Genomic DNA, 23894 nt, shown 5'->3' on the forward strand with positions numbered 1-23894 from the left:
TGAATACAAATATTTTTTTATTATTTTTTTTGTATAATTTCAGTTTATCTGCTGTGAGATGCGTCTGATCAGGCGGTAAGTGAGGGTAATTTACCCACAGAGGGGGGTCTGATCCCCACTGTGAGTTCTTGTGATTGAATCAAATCCCGTAATCGTTTGATCTCCAGTTTCTGCATTTCAATGATCCTGGCCGTCTCTTCCTCGATGTTTAGTCGCAGGACCCCTGGGGAATGCTGGCTGCTAATAGAGGACCCTGTTAGAGAGAACACAGTAGGCTAATATAGTATATCTGGCCTGTTATAGACAGCGATGTTATAGAACACTAGTGCAAAGTGCAGGATTTGTAGAGGGGGGTTTCCAGGGGCGTAGCTATAATTTTAGACAGTGTTTGGCTGCTCTCTAACTCTCCCTATCCCCATAATATACATGGGCAATGCTGCGTGCACTACTGTTAGGTGCACGCAGCTCTCCCTTTTCAAGCAGAGCCGTGTGGAGCAGGGTCCAGCCACCTCAATTTTCCAGTGCCCCAGGCTTGGAGGAGGGTTTCCAGGCACTAGGAACCCCCCCCCCCCTTGGTTTGCCTATGAAGCGTAACATAGACTAATAACTGTAAAATAAAAATCACTGGAATAGGAACAAAAGTCTGTGTTACCCATTCATTTTAATGAAACAGCAGATGGGCTTGAACAGAACTATAAAATGCTAAAAGAGATTTGCACGCAGGTGTTTTAGAGGGAGGTGACTTTCCGTCTAGAAAACAGTGGAATTCTAATGTGTTCAACGCTCTTGTATTGTGACATTATCCTGCATGAGGAGCGCGACTCCCCATCCACACCAGATTCCTGCATGAGGAGCGCGACTCCCCATCCTCACCAGATTCCTGCATGAGGAGCGCGACTCCCCATCCTCACCAGATTCCTGCATGAGGAGCGCGACTCCCCATCCTCACCAGATTCCTGCATGAGGAGCGCGACTCCCCATCCACACCAGATTCCTGCATGAGGAGCGCGACTCCCCATCCTCACCAGATTCCTGCATGAGGAGTGCGACTCCCCATCCTCACCAGATTCCTGCATGAGGAGTGCGACTCCCCATCCTCACCAGATTCCTGCATGAGGAGCGCGACTCCCCATCCTCACCAGAATCCTGCATGAGGAGTGCGACTCCCCATCCTCACCAGATTCCTGCATGAGGAGCGCGACTCCCCATCCTCACCAGAATCCTGCATGAGGAGCGCGACTCCCCATCCTCACCAGATTCCTGCATGAGGAGCGCGACTCCCCATCCTCACCAGATTCCTGCATGAGGAGTGCGACTCCCCATCCTCACCAGATTCCTGCATGAGGAGTGCGACTCCCCATCCTCACCAGATTCCTGCATGAGGAGCGCGACTCCCCATCCTCACCAGAATCCTGCATGAGGAGTGCGACTCCCCATCCTCACCAGATTCCTGCATGAGGAGCGCGACTCCCCATCCTCACCAGAATCCTGCATGAGGAGCGCGACTCCCCATCCTCACCAGATTCCTGCATGAGGAGCGCGACTCCCCATCCTCACCAGATTCCTGCATGAGGAGTGCGACTCCCCATCCTCACCAGATTCCTGCATGAGGAGCGCGACTCCCCATCCTCACCAGATTCCTGCATGAGGAGCGCGACTCCCCATCCTCACCAGAATCCTGCGTGCAGATGAAAACCGCAGCTTTGGAAAACAGCCGAGTGACCTCCCATTGTTACCTTTTGAGTCCGTCACGCTGCTCTTCCGATTCTTTCGGTCTAATCCGAGCGTCACCTCCAGCTCGTGGACCTTTGTACGACTGACTTTTAGTTCTCGCCGTAATTCGTTAATTTCCTTAATCAGTGTCACGTTTTCCTGCACCAGACAAAGGTGACCTGGTTAGAGGCGTTTGATGGCAGTACATGTTTTCCTATCACCCCAGTAGCTGTATTTACCTGCATGACGCGCACGTTATCCGCACGGTGAATCTCGGTGTCCTTCACCAGCTTCCGCTGTAACGTGCTCAGGCTGCGTTCCAGATGTTCCCGCTGCTGGGCGTACTCCCGCTGGATGTCAGCATCTATGCCGACTATTTCTGCCTGAAAAACACAGGATTTTAGGAAAACCTCTTGCGTAATATTATTGGAATGTTTAATTCACGTCACATTGACCGACAATGGCTGCATAGATCATTATATAGGACTTCACAGAGAACATATAGGTAACACGTAAGTATTAGGATACAGTAGAGGAATGGGAATAATGTGGGAAATTTAAAATAAAAAAATATATATATATAATAGTCCCTGTTTGGAGAGGAGGGGAGAACAGGTAGATAGTACAAGGACCCAAGTTGTGTAGTGGGAGGAGCCACCAACCTGGTGTGGCCCCACCCCCTTCGTTGGCTATGGAAAAAGCCCCAAGAAGATGGTGTACAAGGGCCCAAATTTCCTCTTGGCGGCACTGGGTAGCATAGGTGGATTTTTTGCCCATGTTTGATGCCCATAAACATTGCCGCCCTGTGCATTTATGGCCTCCCAAAGTTCAGGCCCGGGCGGATCTAGTTATTATCACCATGGTTCAGACCCCTGGCGGACAGACCAGCACTCACTACGTCACTCTCCTGCACGTATTTCGAGTACAACTCCCGGATGTTGTCCTTCAACTTTTTAGGCTCTTGAATAAACCCAACACAGTTATGGAGGTCGACCTTGAAGCGTTTGACGACGGCTTCAACATCGCGAACCTACAGAAAGGGAAACACAGAATTTATTTCTTGCTCCTGGTGAACAGAATGTGCTTTGTAAGGTCCAGATGATATAATTATACTAGTATTGTATTATGGTCTCAGAATATAACATCACTTACAACCAGCTTCTGTCCGTCAAACCCATCCTAGTAAAGTCACTGTATACTCCGTAATCAGAGATAAAATGCCGATATATTCAGAAAAGAGTGGAGTTAAAAACATGACAGATTTATGTTTAATAAAGTAGACTGTGTACTCTAAAAATATTTTGAAGAAAGAAATAACAAGAAAACAAGACAAGACACTTTGGATGTGATGTTTTGTGAGATCTGTGTGAAGATTGGATAACGCAATTTATCGTATCTCTGGCTCTCTGCGCTCACCGCCGCGCTCGCCGCCGCGCTCACCTTCTGTCTCTCCCTCTGCATCTCGCGATGGGCCGCGTTCAGCTTCTGTTTCAGTTCCGTGATGTTCAGATCCAGCTGTGTATTCTGTTTGTGGAACCGCTCCAACTCCGCTTCCATCTGGGGTACAGGCAGAAACTCGGTTTATTACTAGGAAAGCTCAGTTTCTATAGAACAGATATCATTTACAGTAGGGGAAAGTTACACATATAGGGGGGATTCAAGTACTGGCAGTGTGTTCGGCGCAGTTGTCACCGCGATATCCGGCTACGCACATTGCCAGCCATTACGGCAGGAATCTCCGCTCATTTTTCTGCGCACATCTATGGGGTGGGAGGATAAATAAGCAGAGATTCCTGCCATAATAACAGCGTGATGGGTCTCTGTGGACGTTTCCAAGTAACATTGCACTGAGTTGAATCTCCCCCATAGATTATAAATCACAGAGGAGTTCCAGGCACAAATATAAAGGCATTAGGCTGAAGGCTATGTGCTATTATACAGCTTACAGAGATCCAATGTGACTGATACAAATGAACTTTACAGAAGGGGGTGCATTATCTCATATAATACACACATCCTCCTAATGAACAATGAAGTGATGATGTCAGAATTCACAGATTATAAACAGTATATATATATATATATATATATATATATATATATATATATATATAATAGTTACTAGTACAATGGTAGAAGTAATAGCTTTATAATACAATAATTGTACAGTGTAGTGGAACAAATGAACTTGATTTGTATTGTTTGACTCCAGCAACAAGACGGAGACGTCACCTCCTGGATCTGCTCTTTCATTTCTTTGATCTCGTTTTCCCGAGGCTCAATCTGCTTCTTCAGCTCCTTGATCTTATAGTCCAGGACAAACTTGAACTTCTCCAACTCTTGGTTCTTCTTCTTTAGGTCATAAATTCTCCTCTCCTGGACCATAAATGACAGATATTGGGGTTAGAGCTCGGTGAAAGACCTAATATTTCCACCATAATCCTTCTATGTATTACTAGCGCCCATAATATAGGATTTAGAGGAAGATTCAGATTTATTATTCAGCGATACTGACCACATACACTGATCATCAAGACATGTGGAGCTATGGTGGTAGCAAGAAGTTATTCTCTATAAGTAGAGGATGTTTCTAGTAATTCACAGATCCTGATACTGTAATCCCTGGTACAGCATCTCTAGACACTGTACTTATTCTGATCCCCGCACATGAGGTGCTTGAACAATGGACAAACAATCAACTGATTGATTCTTGTACCTATGACATGATCCCGACAGCCTGCACTGTTGTCTATTATCTGTCAGTGTTTCCCAACCAATGGCTTAAGGACGAGTGTCCGTGTCCACTAATATCTTTATTAATCCTTGGAAGACTCAATTCTCTTAAAGCCATACTCTGACCAGATCAGCCTGAGGTCCACATTGGTTTGGGAGCCTAAAACACCAGTAGCTGATATAGAAAGCTACAAGATCCACCGGTCATCATGGACTAGCGTCTGCTCATACACTGTTTGCCACTTGGAGACTTTAACCCAGGAAGATGTGATATTTCCCCCATCCCCATCCCAGTTCTCACCTTGTCCTGTATAGTTTCATCCCGCTCCTGAATCTCTCTCTTCAGCCCCTGGATGTCCTTCTCCAGAGATTTGATAACACCCTGCAACTTCTGCTGTTCCACCTTCATCCTCTCAATGTCTGCGGCGCGTTCCTCAATGTCTTTCTGCAAACTGCTGAACTGCGTAGGGGACAGTGTTAGGTGAGATTTACAGTCACCCAGGCAGGTTTCACTGTGGTCTCCACCCAAAGAGATCCCCGGCCCCAAACCCTGCTGCACCCTATCTGCAGCTAAACAAAATATCCACCCCACTTATATGTGGACCTTAGAAATCCACGTGAGAGAACACGAGACATGAAATCATTAAAAATGGACATTATACTCTGAAAACGCTTATTGTAAATTCAATATATGTTTCGTATATCTCTTACTCTTTTTTTGTTGCATTCTAAGTTTTGTGTTACATGAACTTTATTTTTACTAGATTTCTACATGACTTCTTGATGTTATCTAATGAAACACTCAGCTATATGCCTTTAATCAGCCTTTATCTCACTTTGAGATCTATTAGTGCTACATCTTCTGCTACTCTTCATTGGTTTATACCTTCTGATGACAATTCTGGCCTTTGTGCTATTAATATATCGGTTAATCTTGCAGACTTTTTCTATATAAAAAAAAAAACAAGGTGTCCGATATATTTTTGGAGCGCTCTGTCGAGGGGCAGGATCAAATTAACTGCCACATTACTTCCCCTCTTCGGATTAGTAACATTATATTAAAAGTTCACACAATGACAGAACACAGTGAAAGTATTATGCAATCATTAGCTTCCCAGCTCTTGTCTAATTTAGTCGCTGACAATGCATTCTGGGAAATGTAGTTTACCCACTCCCCAGGTGGTCTCAGGCTGTAGGGGAACATGGAACAGATGTCCGTTACCTTTTTCCTCATGATTCCGCTCTCTCCCTTCAGACGCAGCGAGGTTTCTCTCTCCTCCCGCAGACGCCGCTCGTATTTTATCTTCATGTCCTGGATCTCTCGGTCTCCGTCCTCTTCTATCTGCTTCTTGGTCTCTTCAAACTCCCTAAGCTGCTGACGCGCTTCGTCCTGAGTCTGTGACAAACACGACATAACAAAACGAGGGGCTGGTGAGAACTTGTGGGGCGAAAGTTCAGCATCTTCCTGCACATACTGATAGCTGTGGACTTCTGACTGCGCTGAACAACTAACCGTGAACATGGCTGTACTAACAACCAGCAACAGGACATACGCAGGACACGCCGGATTCTACAGGTCCATGCACTGAATTGCTGAATGTCAGACGGCCCTTCTCCCTCCTTTAGAATGACAGCACGGTTCTTGGCAGGGGCATACGCAGGATTTGTAGAGGGGGGTTTCCACACCACGCCACCAGTGGGTGTGACCAGCATGCATGGGGGTGTGACTATAATTTTAGACAGTGCTTGGCTGCTCTCCAACTCTTCCTATCCCTATAATATACATGGGCACTACTGTTATGTGCACGCAGCTCTCCCTTTTCAAGCAGAGCCGTGTGAAGCGGGGGCAGGGTCCAGCCACCTCAATTATACAGTGCCCCAGGCATGGAAGGGGATTTACAGGCACTAGGAAACCCCCCTTCCCCCCCCCCCTCGGTTTGCCTAAGCTTAGTAAATTATAATTGTCATGTTGGTGTTTCTCATAGCTCCCAACACTTACAGTTTAAAGATCAGAGCTCTTTGGCCATGGCCCTGACTAGGCTCTCAGTTCTGGAGAACTGAGGAACGTAATGACAGAACTCAGTACAGACAGTGATTACCCTCTGGGACCTGACGGTAATGCCAGCTCTGTACCTCTCACCTGCTGCAGCTGGGACACTTTCTCGTTTAGTTTGGCCTCGTAGTATTCGGTCAGTTCCTCCAAGGCCTGGGTCTTACTCTCCTCCAGGTCATGCAGTTGTCTCTCGTCATCCTCCTGCATCCGCTGTGATTTCACCTGCAGCTCCTGGTACTTTTCATACTCCAGCAACAGCTTTTGGTTATTGGTCATCTCTAAATACGACAAGGAACGAAAGAGTCGCGGGATAAGAACGCCCAACAATGCTGATTAGACACCCGGACATGTAAACACACAATATTTTGTATCAGTTACTATGAATCCTAAATACAGATAATTCTGGATACCCATTAGTTCTATGTACTGTAATAGAAGTCCTTCTTTAAAAGTCCTTATTAAAAATATGAAAAAAATCTAAATGAAAGCACCAGTGTCACCTAAACACTGAGCCAATGTAGTATTGTATATATATATTAAATATATATCTCTATAAGTTGTATACCGTACCCAGATCCTGAATCTCTCGAGATTGTTTTTCTATCAGATCAGATATTTCTTCCTGATATTTCACTTCCTGTCTTTCTGCTTCAGCCTTCAGTATCTGAAACACGGGGGGAACGTGACACATGTGTATTATCCTCTACCCTCTATCCAGTGACGGTAAAATAAAGTGTATGATGTATCTGATATAATCGTATAAGAAGCTCCCACCTGGTTTGTGGTCTTCAGCACCTCCATTTCCTGGATGAATTTCTCCGTCAGCTCCTTCAGTTTCTCATTGTAGTTCATGTCTTTCAGTCGCAGTTGATACTCGTTCTCCATTTTCAGTTCCTCGACCCGAGTCTTTAGCTCCAACATCACTTGGTTCTATTATTCGACAGTACCAGAAATTTAAAACATGATTTCACCCCCAGGCAAAGCTCCGAAGTAACACGTTGGGCAGAATTCTAGTTTTACATTGTTACTATGTGAGACTTGGAGGACAACTCAACTGTTACTCTGTAATTTAATTTAATTATTTTACTTCGGCATTGCTTAAGGTGGTTTTATTATAAATATGAGTTGCATAATGTATACTTTCCAGACATGATTTGTTGAAGGTCAATGGATGGATCCATATGTATGGATTTTATAAAATCTGACCACTCATGTCATGGAAGTGGTGTGGCCACTTGAGGTATTCATCACCTTCTCCTCCAGATCAGAACTGGTGATTAGGACCTCCTCAGCATATCCCACTTCTTTATCACGCTTCAGTCCTCTGCTCTCCTTATCAGAAATTTTCCATAGCATCAGGCACCCATCTTCAGAAATTGACAGTAGATACTGGTCATCAAATGTCACCACCAGCTGTAAGAAGGGAGTTGTGTGAAACTGGAGGCTTAAAAATGTATAACTGAAGACTAGAGATGTACGGAACCGAAGACTAGAGATGTACAGAGCTGAAGACTAGAGATGTATGGAACCGAAGACTAGAGATGTATGGAACCGAAAACTAGAGATGTACAGAGTGGAAGACTAGAGATGTACAGAGCTGAAGACTAGAGATGTACGGAACCGAAAACTAGAGATGTACAGAGGGGAAGACTAGAGATGTCTGAAGCTGAAGACTAGAGATGTACGGAGCTAAAGACTAGAAATGTACAGAGGGGAAGACTAGAGATGTACGGAGCTGAAGACTAGAAATGTACAGAGGGGAAGACTAGAGATGTACGGAGATGAATACTAGAGATGTACGGAACCGAAGACTAGAAATGTACAGAGGGGAAGACTAGAGATGTACAGAGCTGAAGACTAGAGATGTACGGAACCGAAGACTAGAGATGTACAGAGGGGAAGATTAGAGATGTCTGGAGCTGAAGACTAGAGATGGACGTAACCGAAGACTAGAGATGTACAGAGGGCAAGACTAGATATGTCTGTAGATATGTACGGACTGAAGACTTGAGATGCACAGAACTGAAGACTAGACATGTACGAAGCTGAAGACCAAATACACACAAAGCTGAAGACTGGAGATATATGGAGCTGAAGACTAGAGAAGTATGGAGCTGAAGTAAAGAGATGTACAGAGCTGCAGATCAAATACATACAAAGCTGAAGACTAGAGATGTACGTAACCGAAAACTAGAGCTGTACAGAGGGGAAGACTAGAGATGTACGGAGCTTAAGACTAGAGATGTACGGAGCTGAGGACTAGAGGTTTACAGAGCTGAGGACTAGAGATGTATGGAGCTGATGACTAGAGATGTACGGCGCTGAGGACTAGAGATTTACGGAGCTGATGACTAGAGATGTATGGCGCTGAGGACTAGAGATTTACGGAGCTGATGACTAGAGATGTACGGAGCTGAGGACTAGAGATTTACGGAGCTAAAGACTAGAGGTGTACGGAGCTGATGACTAGAGATGTATGGCGCTGAGGACTAGAGATTTACGGAGCTGAAGACTAGAGATGTACGGAGCTGAGGACTAGAGATTTACGGAGCTAAAGACTAGAGGTGTACGGAGCTGATGACTAGAGGTTTACGGAGCTGAGGACTAGAGATGTATGGAGCTGATGACTAGAGATGTACGGCGCTGAGGACTAGAGATTTACGGAGCTGATGACTAGAGATGTACGGAGCTGAGGGCTAGAGATTTATGGAGCTAAAGACTAGAGGTGTACGGAGCTGAAGACTGGAGGTGTACGGAGCTGAAGACTAGAGATGTACGGAGCTGAAGACTAGAGATGTACGGAGCTGAAGACTAGAGATGTACGGAGCTGAGGACTAGAGATTTACGTAGCTGAAGACTAGAGGTGTACGGAGCTGAGGAGTAGAGGCGTACAGAGCTGAAGACTAGAGGCGTATAGAGCTGAAGACTGTAACTGAACACAATCTTTAAGATATGGAAGCAATTCAATCATATTAATATTTTGTAGTTCTTACTAAAATATTTCTTAATTCCTTGAATGCCCTGTGGTGGATCTTTAATAAACTTAATAAAGGCCTCTTACCTTGGTCACTGCCCCCGCATGAGCCTGGTACTCATTGTACTCCCTGGGCAGAAGTAGTGGGTATTTCATGGAACGCACAGTACCGCTAGACGTACCCGTGAAAACCATCCGCCCAGAGTGTGAAATGGCAACCGCCGTATATGTGGCATCAAAGGATGGGACTTCCTGCTTTATCTAATACAGATACAAGTAACACCTGGTGGTAAAATCTCTGCAAAAAGGCAACTACATGTTTCATTATAATAAATAAAACACGTTTTTATACTTGGTAAAAATTATCTCTAAATATAATGATCTGAATGTTGGTTGAAAAGAAAAAAGATTAGTTAGGTAAAGGTTCATCTTTACTTACAAACATTCCAAACAAATCTTTGAAGCATTACCAGGTTTTGTAATTTTTGAAAGGGTTTAGTTAATGTCCCTGTGTGTTGCTCCCTCCTATTTCAATAAAACTTTGAGAAGTTTTTGCTGCTAAACCTTTTTTTCCCTATAATACGTCTGGTCCATGACTGTGGAATTATTTGACTCTCCATATTGATAATCGCTGCTGATTTCAGTCCTTTATAGCAGCAGATAATCTACAATACTCATTGACACAAACACGATATTCTTCATATACAGTAATCTTACTTCCAACCCAACATGGAGACGGCATTTAGGTCTCTTTTTGGTGTTGTAGAAAATATATGTAAAGGTCACAGATCACAGCCAGACATCAGCCATGTACAATATTAAAACAATTACTGGTATATGCTGTGTTTGTGTTAGCAATCTGCAAGTCTCTCTGATGCAGAAGACTTTTGTGTCATTGTGATAACATATTTAGAGGCAGAAAAGCATATTTAATCTGTTTATGAGTTGTATTTTTTTTTTAAATTTGCATTTCCATCTCAATAATAATAAAAACTACATAATGTACTTCAAGACATTGTGTCTCGATAGCTGAATGTCATAAAAGACAATTTACATGTTGACCAACTGCACGTTTTAAGTTCTTACTATGTACTCTGTATATCTCGTTGTATAATGAAAATGACCTATATGTATATATATATTTATGTTTTTTATTCAAGGTGTGCACATCTCTGTGTTGTGTTCTGTGTTCACTAATTATTTTCCTTATTTCATGTACATTTTCCAAACAGGTCCCAACATTCCAGGATCCAGACAAGAATCCAGTACCAGATTGTGAAAACTGCAATACCAGGTAGGTGAGAGCAACACCATTTTAATACATAATGGGGAGAATTGAATTGGCAGCAATGTGGCGCGCGGACATCGCGCTGAACGTATTGATGGCAATTACCGTAGAAATTTCGGACAAAATCTCCGCCGTGAAGTGTCTTGCCCACGTTTCAGAGACACTCTGTGGCCAATTGAATTCCACCCATAATGTCATGCGTAAATAGGCGCAGCCACAGCTCATGTTGGCCACGCCCCCATCACTATGTGGCCTCGCCCCCTTCTACAACACCGTGCGGCGGCGACCCACATTCCTATGTATGGAGGGGGCCCAGAAGGTTGCTGTACTGGGGCCCCAAATTTCTCTTGGCGGCCCTGGTTGCCCTGGTCAATGGATAGAACCTGAGAACGTTACCTGGCAATCACTAATCTCCTTCAGCGTCTGGTCAGATCCAACCGCAAAGATGGTTTTAGAGTCGGGAGACAGAGCCACACAGCTGTAGCTGCAGGATCTGAGTACACACTCGGATTCCCTCTTACCGGTCAGCGAGTTCCACTCATACACAGCTCCCTCCAGGCCACAAGACACCAGCTTGCTGTCATCGCCGCTCCACGCGACGGAGCGCACCTGCAGACGGTCACAGGTAAAATAACAATTCACTTTACGTATCAAGCAACGATCATGAACATATTGTAATACAGTGATGGACAAGGAACAATGTACAGCGGTCACTAGAGACTGTCACTGATCACTACAGATGGGTATGTGACATCAAATGTGAGTTTCTTCAGACTAGTTCATGTAAAAAGCAATCTGTGCGCAAAGCGTCTGTTTTCCTCTGTTGCTGAATTTATAATTAGTGCTAAATTATGTTAAGGTGCTATAAACAGAGGTGGCAAATACAGCAATTAGCCCCAAAAAAAATCACTAAATAATGTTGTTAACATTATGGGAACTTCGAATAGCTGAAAACGTCATTGTAGAAACACCAGGTTAACAAAAGCTTGATTCACAAACAGAATAAAACCGATGAGAATATTTAGTAAACATATGTAGGTCTTAAATCACACAGAGCTAAATACATCATTAAAAAACTATCAGGTGCTGCTAATTGGGACATAATAACACTTCTGCTGCACAAAGGGTCTGTTTTCCTAAATTTCATAAACAACAAGACAGAAAGATCTTAAAAACGTCCTGCACATCTGCATTTAGTGTCAGAGAACGCTGCCCCTCCAGTTACCTCCCTGCTCTCAAACATTTCTGTATAACAATGGTAATGTGCACTGACATCACAAGTTCTGTCCATGTAGCTAAAACAATCACCAAAATAACTAACCAAAAAGTGATTATCACATCTTGGGGCCTGGTTTAGGGATGAACATCAGGTGTAAATTTCTACTTTCATTTCCTGGGTTTTCGTAGTAAACAACATGGAATTTAGACTTCTGGGTAAGTTGCTCTTGTGGCCCCTACACCTGGAGCAGGCTGCATCGCTAGATACTTCTGTTAGGAAGCTGCTAATTAAAGCTCTAATGTAAACCAGACACGTGCTAACGGTCATCAGCATATATAAAGTTACAATACATCAAGTTCATTGTATCAATCTATTACAATTCATGGTAGTTCATTCATATACAGAAGTAGTCAAATCAGAGCGGCTTTCTCACACTCTAGCTAATCAGAGGAAATCCGTTCTGATTGGATACTGGCAGAGAGGCCCTCATGCTGTCATCACTGCAGCACAGTGGCTTAGTGGTTAGCACTTTTGCCTTACAGCGCTGGGGTCATGAGTTCAATTCCCGACCATGTGAGGAGTTTGTATGTTCTCCCCATGTTTGCGTGGGTTTCCTCCGAGTGCTCCGGTTTCCTCCCACACTTCAAAAACATACTGGTAGGTTAATTGGCTGCTAACAAATTGACCCTAGTCTGTCTGTCTGTCTGTGTATATGTGTTAGGGAATTTAGACTGTAAGCTCCAATGGGGCAGGGACTGATGTGAGTGAGTTCTCTGTACAGCGCTGTGGAATTAGTGGCGCTATATAAATAACTGATGATGATCACATGTTTTTTTATTTTTTTAATCAGGAAAGAAGATGAGAAGATCCCTTCAGATTTAGGAGGGCAATAAAGATGTCAACGAGGGAATGGATGAGTGTTTCTAATAAAAGATTTTTTTACGCAGCACCAATGTGATTATTTAGTGTTGCTTTACTTTATTGAACTACTGGTTCCAGCAGGCGCTCACCATACTGGCACTTGTAGTTCTCCAAGCACCAGCATGCTCTGGCAGCCCTGGTTATGGTGGCACTTTTAGTTCTACAAGTGCCACCATACCCTCATCTGTAATGGCTGCCTGGTGTTCCTGGGACTTCACTATCTCTGTTATATCCGTGTGCTGGTTGCGACTTTTACATGGAGGAACCCCTTGGTTTGTCCCCCTCCTCTAGCTGTTAGTAACCCAGTCTGTGAGCCTTGGTGCTATTTTCACTTTGGGGGGTAGATGTTGATTTATTAATTAATTTTTTTATTATTTTTCAACTAAAACATTTGAACATCATCATTCCAGATGAGACGGCTTTACTTGGAACAGCGCTAATAAGACACTGAATGGAGGTAGCTCAAGATTCATAGAAATGACCCTAATGACACTGATCACAATTCTAGAATCACATAATAAGTCAGATATACCTTTCCGTTGTGGCCTTTCAAGTTAGATACATTCTCGAAGGTTATTGCGGAGTATATGTGGATGACATTTCCATTTACAGCAGCGAACAGGTGACCTCCATGGCTGAATACACACTGCAACGAGACAGAGAGAGAGACACAGGTCAGCTGAGAGATCCGGGGGATCTACTGCGGTGTAGGAATAACAGACACATCAATTATACACATGACACCTTCCGTTAATATATAATATATGGGGCACTGGAATATTTTTCCTGGAAAGTTTTAACAAATGGTGGAGGTCATCACTAAATATATACAAATATATACATATTATAATGTCAGAGTAAACTCAGCAGCTTATCCAATCCTCATAGGGATCAACAATCCCTTTTTAAAGCTCAATTGGAGATTATATCTGTTCCGTTCAATAACAATTGATCAGAACGCAGGGAGGAATTTTGAATAAAGTAATAAAAGTGATCATTTTCATTTGCTACATATGCAAACAAAAGGATAAGTGTGGGTGATCAACACATTGTACACATCTATACATAATGCATATGTGAATTATAATATTACTGCAGGAAAGTTTAAGTATAGGCCTTAGTCTGCCAGACAGGATATCTCTGCCCCACCTAAGGGTTTGAATCAATTTCATAGTAATTGAGCACATTCTCTTTCTTTTCACTTAATTCTCAATCTCTATTTTTAATATTTAGACTAATTAATTATAAAACTTGTATGTTTTAAATCAGGCCTGTCCAACCTGCGGCCCTCCAGATGTTGTGAAACTACAAGTCTCAGCATGCCCTTCCAGCTATCAACAGGTTGTCTACTGGCAAAGTATGCTGGGGCTTGTAGTTTCACAACAGCTGGAGGGCCGCAGGTTGGACAGGCCTGTTTTAAATACTCAGTGAACTGGAGTGACTTCTGTTGTTCAACTCAAGTCTTGTAGTTTAAGTGGCCATATTGTAAATTTGGAAGAGCACTCCCTCTGATTTCATTGAAAGTAGCGATCAGATGCTCTATACGTCGATAGAGAATAGTCTCTAAATCCCTCTCTCTGAACATATTACCTCTCGGCAGCCACGGACTGTGAACTCTTTGACTGGACGGATGTCATCGATCAGCAGGTTCATCAGACGCAGCTTGTCGGAGAATCCCACCAGAACATATAGTCCAGAGGGGTGCAGAGACACGCTGTACGCTTCCTCCTGATACTCCTTGTACAGCTCCAGAGTGCTGTCAGTCAATAGGAGACAACGGGGTTCAGGACCAAAGACAAGATTAGGATGAAGCTGTTTATACTGAAGTCACTATGGCCTTTCTCCAGGTATTATGTTAGCTGTCTAATGTGGGTGTTAAAACTATGATGAATGTCATTTAACCATTTATTTGACAGTGAAGATAATAAAGATAATAAATAACTGCTATATGTGAATCATCAGCAGGGGAGGGCTGGCAAATTTCAGACCGGGGGTGCAAGACTCGACTCAGCAGCCTATTAGGAACATTTTAACGGAGAAAAAATGCAGGTGGCCCAGTGACCCAGCTTAAGGTAGCCCAGTATGGGACCGGCTTGGGGGGGAGGGGAGATGCACCCCAGCCCAGCCTTCTCCTGCTGATCATCAGAGAGCGATAATTGGAGGTTAAAGGGCATCTGTGGTCTCCACATGATGAGGGCAGCCATTTTGTTGGAGAACCAATATTCATCACATGCAGCCAATCAACTGACTAGAAGCTAGTACTGTCACTGAGGCACCTGCGATGTACTCAGTGTAGCTCAACCAATATTCAGATGCAGCCCTAGTAACTCACTAGGAATGAGTGACAACTCTGAGGCGCTTTGTGAATTTCACAATGCAGACTATCACTACCCTATAATGTCACTGAGGCACTGTTTCCTAGTATATCGATGGATGGTATAGTCCAGGGGTAGGCAACCTGCGGCTCTCCAGGTGTTTGCGAAACTACAAATTCCAGCATGCCTTGCCACCTCTCTGCTGGTTATCTACTGGCAAAGCATGCTGGGACTTGTATTTTCACAAAGACCTGGAGAGACGCAGGTTGCCTACCCCTGGTATACTCATTTACATTCATTCAGATTACATTGTGGCTACTTGCACTATGTGTAAGTGATGAGTGTACTTTGAATACCTGGATATAAATGATTGTGCTCTCCTCTACATCTCGCTGTTGAACGAGATCCACATCACAGTCATAGAGAAACAAGTTACCAGTGATCTCAGACCGGGAAGGGGAGTAATGATAGATAGTGAATGGGGGGAGGTAAGAACAGACAATTACTTGTTCTCGAAGTTCCAGATGCGCACGGAATGATCCAGGGAGCAGGTAGCGATGAGCGGTTTGCGGATACAGACGCTCAGCCCAGTGATGGCGGAGGAATGCCACGATTCTGTCAGGAACTCGAAATGGGCGTCATCGCCCTGTAAGAAGAATGAATAGTAAATCATTAGACAGGCAGAGCTGCGGCAGAAAGAGCAACATCCACAGAACCCATCAATGTAACAGTCCCAGTGAGATCTCAGTGTGCTGAATAAACGCAAAAGTCTCCACAACCATTTTTATATATATCGGTCTGTGCCTCTCAGGATATTATAGGTCTGATTCATTACGGAATGTAAGTCTACTTGCGCGGCATATTTTGCGTATTTCTGCTCTGTTCATGTGCAAAAACGAGACGTACGCCAAAAAACGCAGCAACATACAATACATCTACGCACGAAAATAACCCTTACGACTGTCTACGATTTGAAGGGCGGAACAGGAGTTGGAAGCGCTGGGCTAACATAGTCAATGTACAGTATGAGGGCGTGCCGTGGCTGAGCACAAGCACCAGTGGGCTATACAAGCTTTGGGCATCTCTCAGGTACATGTTATCACTTGCACCAGCTACAAATTGGGTGAAACTGCTGATTACTAGTGGTGACGGCTGTGTTTGGATGCTAGAACATGTGTTTGTAATCAGGAGCAACAGTAAAAATTCATATTATGTGCAGTGTACAGTATAAGGTTTTTTTTCAATGTCTTTTTGTTAATCACTATGGAGCTGATTCATTAAGGAAAGTTAGTGAAGTAAAAAATTGAGTAAGGTTTTTCCTGGACAAAACCATGTTGCAAAGCAAGGGGTGCAAATTATTATTTTTTATTTTGCTCATACTGACTGTTTTTTCATGTAGCACACAAATACTTGATAGCTTATTTGTACACTGAAATGTAATATTTGTGTGCTACATGAAAACAACAGCCAGTATTTAACTTATAAGCAAAATAGAAAACTAATTTGCACCCCTTGCACTGTAACATGGTTTTGTCCAGGAGAAAACTTACTCATCTCTTACTTAACTTTCCTTAATGAATCAGGCCCCATATTATTAACAGGTGACAATAACTGAATACTTTTTCTGTGCATTCTGATGGGACTTGGTATTACAAATATGCATTGTACATATCCAGCAGTGTGTTGTGTCTGTCTGCACACGACAAGTGCAGCATAGGCAGCGCGTACTTATACCCGTATTCAACAGGAGACATTTCTTCAGATCTGCTTGTTATTGAATACGGGCGTACGAGCATTAACATTGCCTGTGTTTGTTTTTAAACGCAAGTTGCCTTCACTTTGCGTTCCTTAATGAATCAGGCCCTATATGAGCTGAATAAAACAAGTGTATCAAGCAGAGTTGTGCCGATCGCACTTCTCAGGTGCGGGTGTTTGTGAAGTCCGAATCCTCCTAGTCCCGCCTCTGTCGCTGTCATTCCTCAGTACAGGAGCCCCATGTTGTTGTTGCTGCAGTCCTCTATAGTTAGTGAATATGTGTAACCCTACGCGTTTCACTGAGACTGTTACATTCTTGCATTTGAACTTGATACATTTTGACTATGTGTCTGAGGACTAAGAAACTTGAATTTTAAGTAAGAAAACTAATAGATTTGTTTAGATATTAGATACACAGAGATATTGTCAGATTTTTATTAGATAATTTCAGCACAGTAAATGCATTCTGCATACATTCTAGTTGTTACACTATACTTACTCTGAATTGTTTTTTATTTTTGCATTGATGCCTGAAGTGACACAAAGTATCTGTTTTCATCAGTACGGGTTCCTGTCCATTTTACATTGGGCGGCTTTCTGTGCTTTACTGGCGTCTGATCTTAAGTTGATTTATTTTAAATAATTGACAACTGTGTGATGAGCAAATGAAGCACAGAGCACAATATATATATATAATTCACTAAGTTCTTTCTAGATGAGTGACTCACCAGGGTTTGGTTTGTCTTATTGATCTTACTACCCCATGCCCATCTAACAGGAGATTAAACATCACCATCTTATATCCCCGTCTGTATATGTTTTGTGTTTTGGTCCTCACTCACCATTAATTTGAGACTGTGTTGGGTAATGTATATATCTACCGTCACTACAACCCTCTTCTCAAATCAAACCATGTATCTACTGATTGGCGTGTATGCTCAACTAGTCTAACGTACTGATCTGACTTTATATAGACACGTCTCACCTTGGTGATGTCGGCAGAGGACAAGGCGATGCTGTAGAGCTGACTCTTATTGGTACTGGCGAGAAGTGTCTCCTCCGAGGGACTCAAACACATACACAGAACCTCCTGCTGCTCGGAGAGGCTGGGGTCATTACTGTGCTCATTCTGTGGGATCTGTCAGAGAAAGATAGTAAAGAAAACACACATGTAAGTGTCACTGCTCATTCAGTAATGACCTCATCTAACAGCATCTTCCACATTGATCACAACCTCCGATCTATTATATCATATTGGTATTATTTACTCTGATATTGCGGCCTCTCTTGTAAAGTTCTCGGTCTTCGACTTTCTCGAAAATGCAGACTCTGCCAGGGCCGCCGGAACACAGGAATCCTTTGGAATAGGCCGCAATAGCGTTAATGCGCACGGAGGGCGCTTCGGCGCTGTCGGGTGTAGAGCGAGTGCTGTAGAAAGATGGGGATAAATTCTGGAACTTTACAGTAAAAAATATAATGGATTTATATGCACAATTTGTATCCAGTCTTTCTATGATCGGTCAGTAAAGTAAATGGACGTTTCATTCTGTGTAACGAGCTTTACTTCTCTACATATGCACATAAATTAATAAAAGAAATTGAACAACTGCTTGCTCAGCTAAATCATCCATAGAGCCCAACAGGGAATATAGAATACACACTTACGTGGTCAATGTACATCTCACAAACATGGGAGTACCAATAACTCTATGTATTACTGGAATTCAGGGTATGACAAAATAAAAATAAGAATTGTTTAAATAAATATTGTAGTATGTGTTGAGATCTGATATAAAAGTCACTGCTAATGGGAAAGATTAAAGGAGAACGCCATTCACAATAGTTTTTACTAAAAGCCCCGTTCCTGTAGTTAACAGAACAGTGAGAGATATCAGGTTTTATATAGTTGTAGTTATAACTGTTACAACTGCCTGAAAAATGTTAGACTATTACAAGGTCTGAGTTCGAGCATCCTTATTGGACGAGCTGTGGCAGCTGATCCAATCTGAACTAAGTAACACCCAGATCGGCTGACATTCAAAACCTTTCAAACCATTATGACCGGAGATGACACTGATCTGGGGTGTAGGGTGGGGAGTTTGAGTTGCAATCGAATTCCACTAGTTGGAATGAAGCACTTTCAGTTACAAAACACATTGTACCTGGGGTTCTCCTTTAAGCTGATATAAAATGTAAGTAAGATGGTGCAATCTAATAGCTATGCTTTGTCTTACCACATCTCCCACCGCTTATAACTACATGGCACCAAATTTCCATCTAAGTTGAGGGATCTGGAGATGAAAGCGTTAAAAGCTGATCTAATGAGAGTTCTGTCTTATATGGCTGCAATCTGCTGTTCAGGGCAACTCTGCACAATATTTCCTAATGAGTTCAGTTTTTCACACTTTCATTTCCAGATCAGCTTAGAGACAATAACATCCAGCACAGGCTACGTGACATTTCTATCAGGCTCAGCTATATACCGGCCACCCTCGGTTATGCTCTGTCTTTCAGACAGGTGATGGCGGCCGTCTTCTCCTTGGATGTTATGTTCCCACCGCAGATCCCCAGACTCCCACAGACAGAGTTTTCCGCTGTCCGTTCCGCAGACGACGCGGTCCTCAGAAAGCCAAGCGTGGCACAGATAGTTCTGGGCTTCCACTTTCTGGAAGTTTATTTGTTTCAAGTTTCCTTCGATGTAGCGGAACAATTTGAATACTCCGTTGGCTGTGACGCAGATCTGTGTGTTGTCGTAGGGGTTGAAGCTCACCTACAATGCAAAAAGGTGAATGTTGAGGTTCGTTCTCAACATTTTGGTAAATTAGATTGGTGGAGGAGCCTGGGATTTATATTTCATCAACAGATGAGTCCAAACAGTTCCCCATCTCTAATAAACCCATTACTCCAATGACACAAATATTGTTATATTCATTTCTAGTCTGTATGTTGCGATGACTATATATATATATATATATATATATATATATATATATAATTATGATGATGATGATGATTACCTGATATGTGGAGTTATTTTGACTGTCTATCCTCACAGTTGCCATCACTTTGTTTTTCTCCCACATCCAGAAGACGATCTGCCACTCGGGAGCCCCTGACTGAGCCACCAGGTACTTGGAGTCCGGGGAGAAAGCGATACTGACAAACTCTTGGGCCGCGAAGTCAGGACAGCTCAGAACTTTCCGCTTCTTGAAGGGCATGGATGCCACGTCATAGATTGTGATTGTAGCCTTGTCTGAGCCCTTCTCGGACATGGCCAGGTAGCGACGGTTTGGGCTGATCGCTAGCGCGTGCATGCCCAGACTCTTGTCGGAGCCTGTGAGTACAAGCGGTGGCACATGAGATCGAGATCCCACCTCAAAATGTTACTCTAGATTAGCAGAGTGATTATACTCAAGATACATTTGAAACTAAATTTTGATAATAGAGGGTTTATAGTCAATCCACTTCCACCCCTGTTCCTGAAATGTATCAGATCGTTCACAGTAATCATACTAAGCACTCTGACCCTCCTGACATCCCTGGAATGATCATGAAATACATTCCTACGTGCCCTCTGTGCCACGAGAAGTCTTCTACTCTCTGATAACTTCCAGTCTCAAACAATTCTCCTCTCCTCAATATTAATGGAACCTCTCACCATGTACCTACACTTAGGAATCACTAAGCTGCTACGTTATCTCCTGCTCTCCAAACCCCTTCATTGCCGTGCCATGTGCAAAGCTGTCCTATCGGGACAATGGGAGGTCTGCTATATTATATAAAGCCTCAGAACAAATGTGCTTTTTTGCTATCAAGCAAATATTAAGAAACCTTTTTGTGCTTATGACCTGGTTGTGTGTACGTCTGATGTAAATGTGGCACATACACGACAGGTGCAGAGCGAGGGGCTTCTTGAACTCGTGTAATCCAGCATATGGGCATAAATACGCTGATTTTACGGTGCCTTTTTTGAGCGTGAATTGCGCCCAACAGGTGTCCAACTTGGCATTAGGCCTAGTAACTTTACTGACGGACGATGTGAGACGCTTTTTGGACCTTGAAATAACTAGTAACACAGGACTAGCTTTTAGTTACGTAGATAACAAGAACACATCCTGTATAATAGGAAGCACTGTATTTCCTCTTATGGTATGGGAACTGTTACAATGTCTTTGTATTCTATGTTTAAGGGCCATATAGTGGATGATGAGTAGGTTCTCTACATTGGTCTTGTAGGTAGAGGTATCAGTGCTCTCAAGGCTCTTACCTGGAATGAATTTTTGCCATTTTTGTTCAACGTTGTACTTGATACAGTTGTTACCAGATGGGAATATGATGGTTTGTTCATCAAAGTAACAGATGTTATTGATAACTTGTGACCTGAGTCCAAAGATATAATGTGACTGAGCCACAATCACCGACATGTTGTACTAACGAATACGGAATAACCTGAAAAACAAGACTGGTGATTAGGAGGGACAAGATATATATCAGTGTTGGCTAACCTGTGACACGCCAGGTGTTGTGAAACTACAAGTCCCAGCACTCCCTGCCAATATATAGCAGCTTATTGCTGGAAGGGTATGCTGGGACTTTTAATTTCAAAACACCTGGAGTGTCACAGGTTAACCAACACTGATATATATATATATATATATATATATATATATATATATATACACATACATACATACAAACATACACTGTATATGTTAGCAACATTTGTTGGTAGCTCTTTGCTGGTACATATATCTTTAACATTATCTTTCCCTGTGGGTTTTCTTAACAAACATTATTTTGTGTTTTGAAAAAATAACTAAGCAGGGTTATTACTGAGAATAACATGTAACATTCATAAAACAACATAAATGGTGCAGATACAGATACCAGCAATGGTATCATGTGTGTATTCTTATACATTATTCTACACAAATGTAATTTTACACAGTAAATAGGGAGAAATCATATCTTAAATTATGGATTGTTTAAAAAAAACAGCAAAAAAAAGAATCAAACACGTTAAACCATGTGCAGACCGGCTGACACATGTTTCAGCTAAACTTGATACATCTTGTTGGTTTTTAATTGAAAACATCTAATGTAAAATGGAAGCTGCAAATTTTAAACCATTTTGAACCAAGGTCTATCGACATTTGTACAGTGAACATATCCATGGCCACTGAACTGGTACAAACTTTTCGAGCATCTCTAACTGTACTTAATATAATTGCTATGTTATCCATGTCATGTTTCCAGTCTATTGTCATTAGTAGTTAGTATTTACATATATATCATACAAAACATAGCATGTTGTGGAACTACAAGTACCAACATCTGGCCTTCTTAGATTGTGAGCTCATTTGGGAAGGACCATCTTTATTGTTATTTATTGTAGGTTAATTGGCTTCTGACAAAATGGACACTACACTGTTTGTGTGTTAGAGATTTTAGATTGTAAGCTCCAGTGGGGCAGTGACTGATGTGAATTACTACATATCTGTACAGCGCAGCATGATATGATTGCTGCTATATAATTACACAACAATAAATAATTTCTGCTATGATCTCTTCAATATACAGATCTGCATTATATTTATAAATATAGGATAAAAATAATATACCATGGAATGATGAAACTTGTCGTTCCGCAGCAGCTGGTATAAAACAGACAGTTCTAATGTTACATGAGCCTTATAGCAGGTAAGTGATTAATACCTAGGGGTAAATGTATGAACCTCCGGAATCTTCAACTCCGGCGAGTTCAGTGCCTTTACAAGGCAGCGCCGCTTTAAATTTAAGCGCTGAAGACGCTGAACTCGCCGGAGTTGAAGAATCCGGAGGTTCATACATTTACCCCCTGGTTGGGAAACTGAGTGCTCCCCATAGGGTATATACATGGGATATGTATAGGGGATATACAGGGGATACATATAGGATATAAATATGGGGGCATAAGAGATACATATGGGGATATACAGGGGATAGATATGGGTATATAAATGCTATATATATGAGATATGCAGGAACACATATTAGAATATACAGCAGATGCATATGATACATGCACAAGGGATACATATGGGAAACACATATGGGAATATATAGGAGATACATATGGAGATATCTACATACAGGGGCTACATATGATACATGTATAAGTGATATATATAGGATACATAGGAGATAAATATTGGATGTATAGGGGATAAATATGATAAATGTATAAGGAATACATACTGTATATTTATAGGAGATAAATATTGGTTATATAGGAGATACATATGGGACTTAAGGAGATACATTAGGAGATATCTATATATATGAGATACATATGGGACTTAAGGAGATACATTAGGAGATATCTATATATAGGAGATACATATGATAAATGTATAAGGAATACATACTGTATAGGAGATAAATATTGGTTATATAGGAGATACATATGGGATATATAGGAGACACATTAGGATATATCTATATATAGGAGATACATATGGGATATATAGGAGACACATTAGGATATATCTATATATAAGAGATACATATGGGATATATAGGAGACACATTAGGATATATCTATATATAAGAGATACATATGGGATATATAGGAGACACATTAGGATATATCTATATATAAGAGATACATATGGGATATATAGGAGACACATTAGGATATATCTATATATAGGAGATACATATGACAGGGGTAGATATGATATATGTATAAGGGATACATATAGGATATATTATGGGGATATGAAGCTGACAGATATGGGGACATTACCTGGATATTCTCGCTGTGTGTCCCCGGTTACCATGGAGACAGGACGCTCTGCAGCAGGGGAAGCCGGGGCCGCGGAGCATCACGGGACATGAAGTCCTGGCAGAGGTGTCGCTATAGCTCCTGTAGTTCTCCTGTA

General features: G+C 42.3%; 1 protein-coding gene across 1 annotated transcript; it reads right to left on the reverse strand.

The window, feature by feature from the left end:
• Positions 1 to 23887, reverse strand: CFAP57 (cilia and flagella associated protein 57). Its single transcript, XM_075181716.1, has 23 exons — positions 23759 to 23887; positions 21239 to 21420; positions 19989 to 20305; positions 19455 to 19741; positions 18240 to 18399; positions 17957 to 18109; positions 15723 to 15862; positions 14492 to 14657; positions 13434 to 13547; positions 11158 to 11370; positions 9561 to 9734; positions 7751 to 7912; positions 7274 to 7429; positions 7070 to 7163; positions 6587 to 6777; positions 5669 to 5842; positions 4748 to 4906; positions 3946 to 4089; positions 3154 to 3270; positions 2609 to 2743; positions 1953 to 2096; positions 1737 to 1872; positions 1 to 253 (listed from the first exon to the last, which is right to left on the reverse strand). The coding sequence occupies exons 2-23, from the start codon at positions 21393 to 21395 to the stop codon at positions 69 to 71; spliced, it is 3678 nt and encodes a 1225-aa protein (XP_075037817.1). The 5' UTR covers positions 21396 to 21420; positions 23759 to 23887; the 3' UTR covers positions 1 to 68.
• Positions 23888 to 23894: the final 7 nt, after the last annotated feature.

Source organism: Mixophyes fleayi, chromosome 8, assembly GCF_038048845.1.
Source record: "Mixophyes fleayi isolate aMixFle1 chromosome 8, aMixFle1.hap1, whole genome shotgun sequence".
Taxonomy (NCBI): domain Eukaryota; kingdom Metazoa; phylum Chordata; class Amphibia; order Anura; family Limnodynastidae; genus Mixophyes; species Mixophyes fleayi.

What these genes read in the sequence shown, in the direction of transcription:
- CFAP57 (XM_075181716.1), bottom strand. Translation starts at nt 21,395, where the DNA reads ATGTCGGTGATTGTGGCTCAGTCACATTATATCTTTGGACTCAGGTCA. An exon ending in TGAAAGGCCACAACGGAAAG is followed by an intron (nt 11,371 to 13,433) that starts GTATATCTGACT and finishes GACCGTCTGCAG; the next exon opens with GTGCGCTCCGTCGCGTGGAG. An exon ending in ATAACGTGCGCGTCATGCAG is followed by an intron (nt 1,873 to 1,952) that starts GTAAATACAGCT and finishes TGTCTGGTGCAG; the next exon opens with GAAAACGTGACACTGATTAA.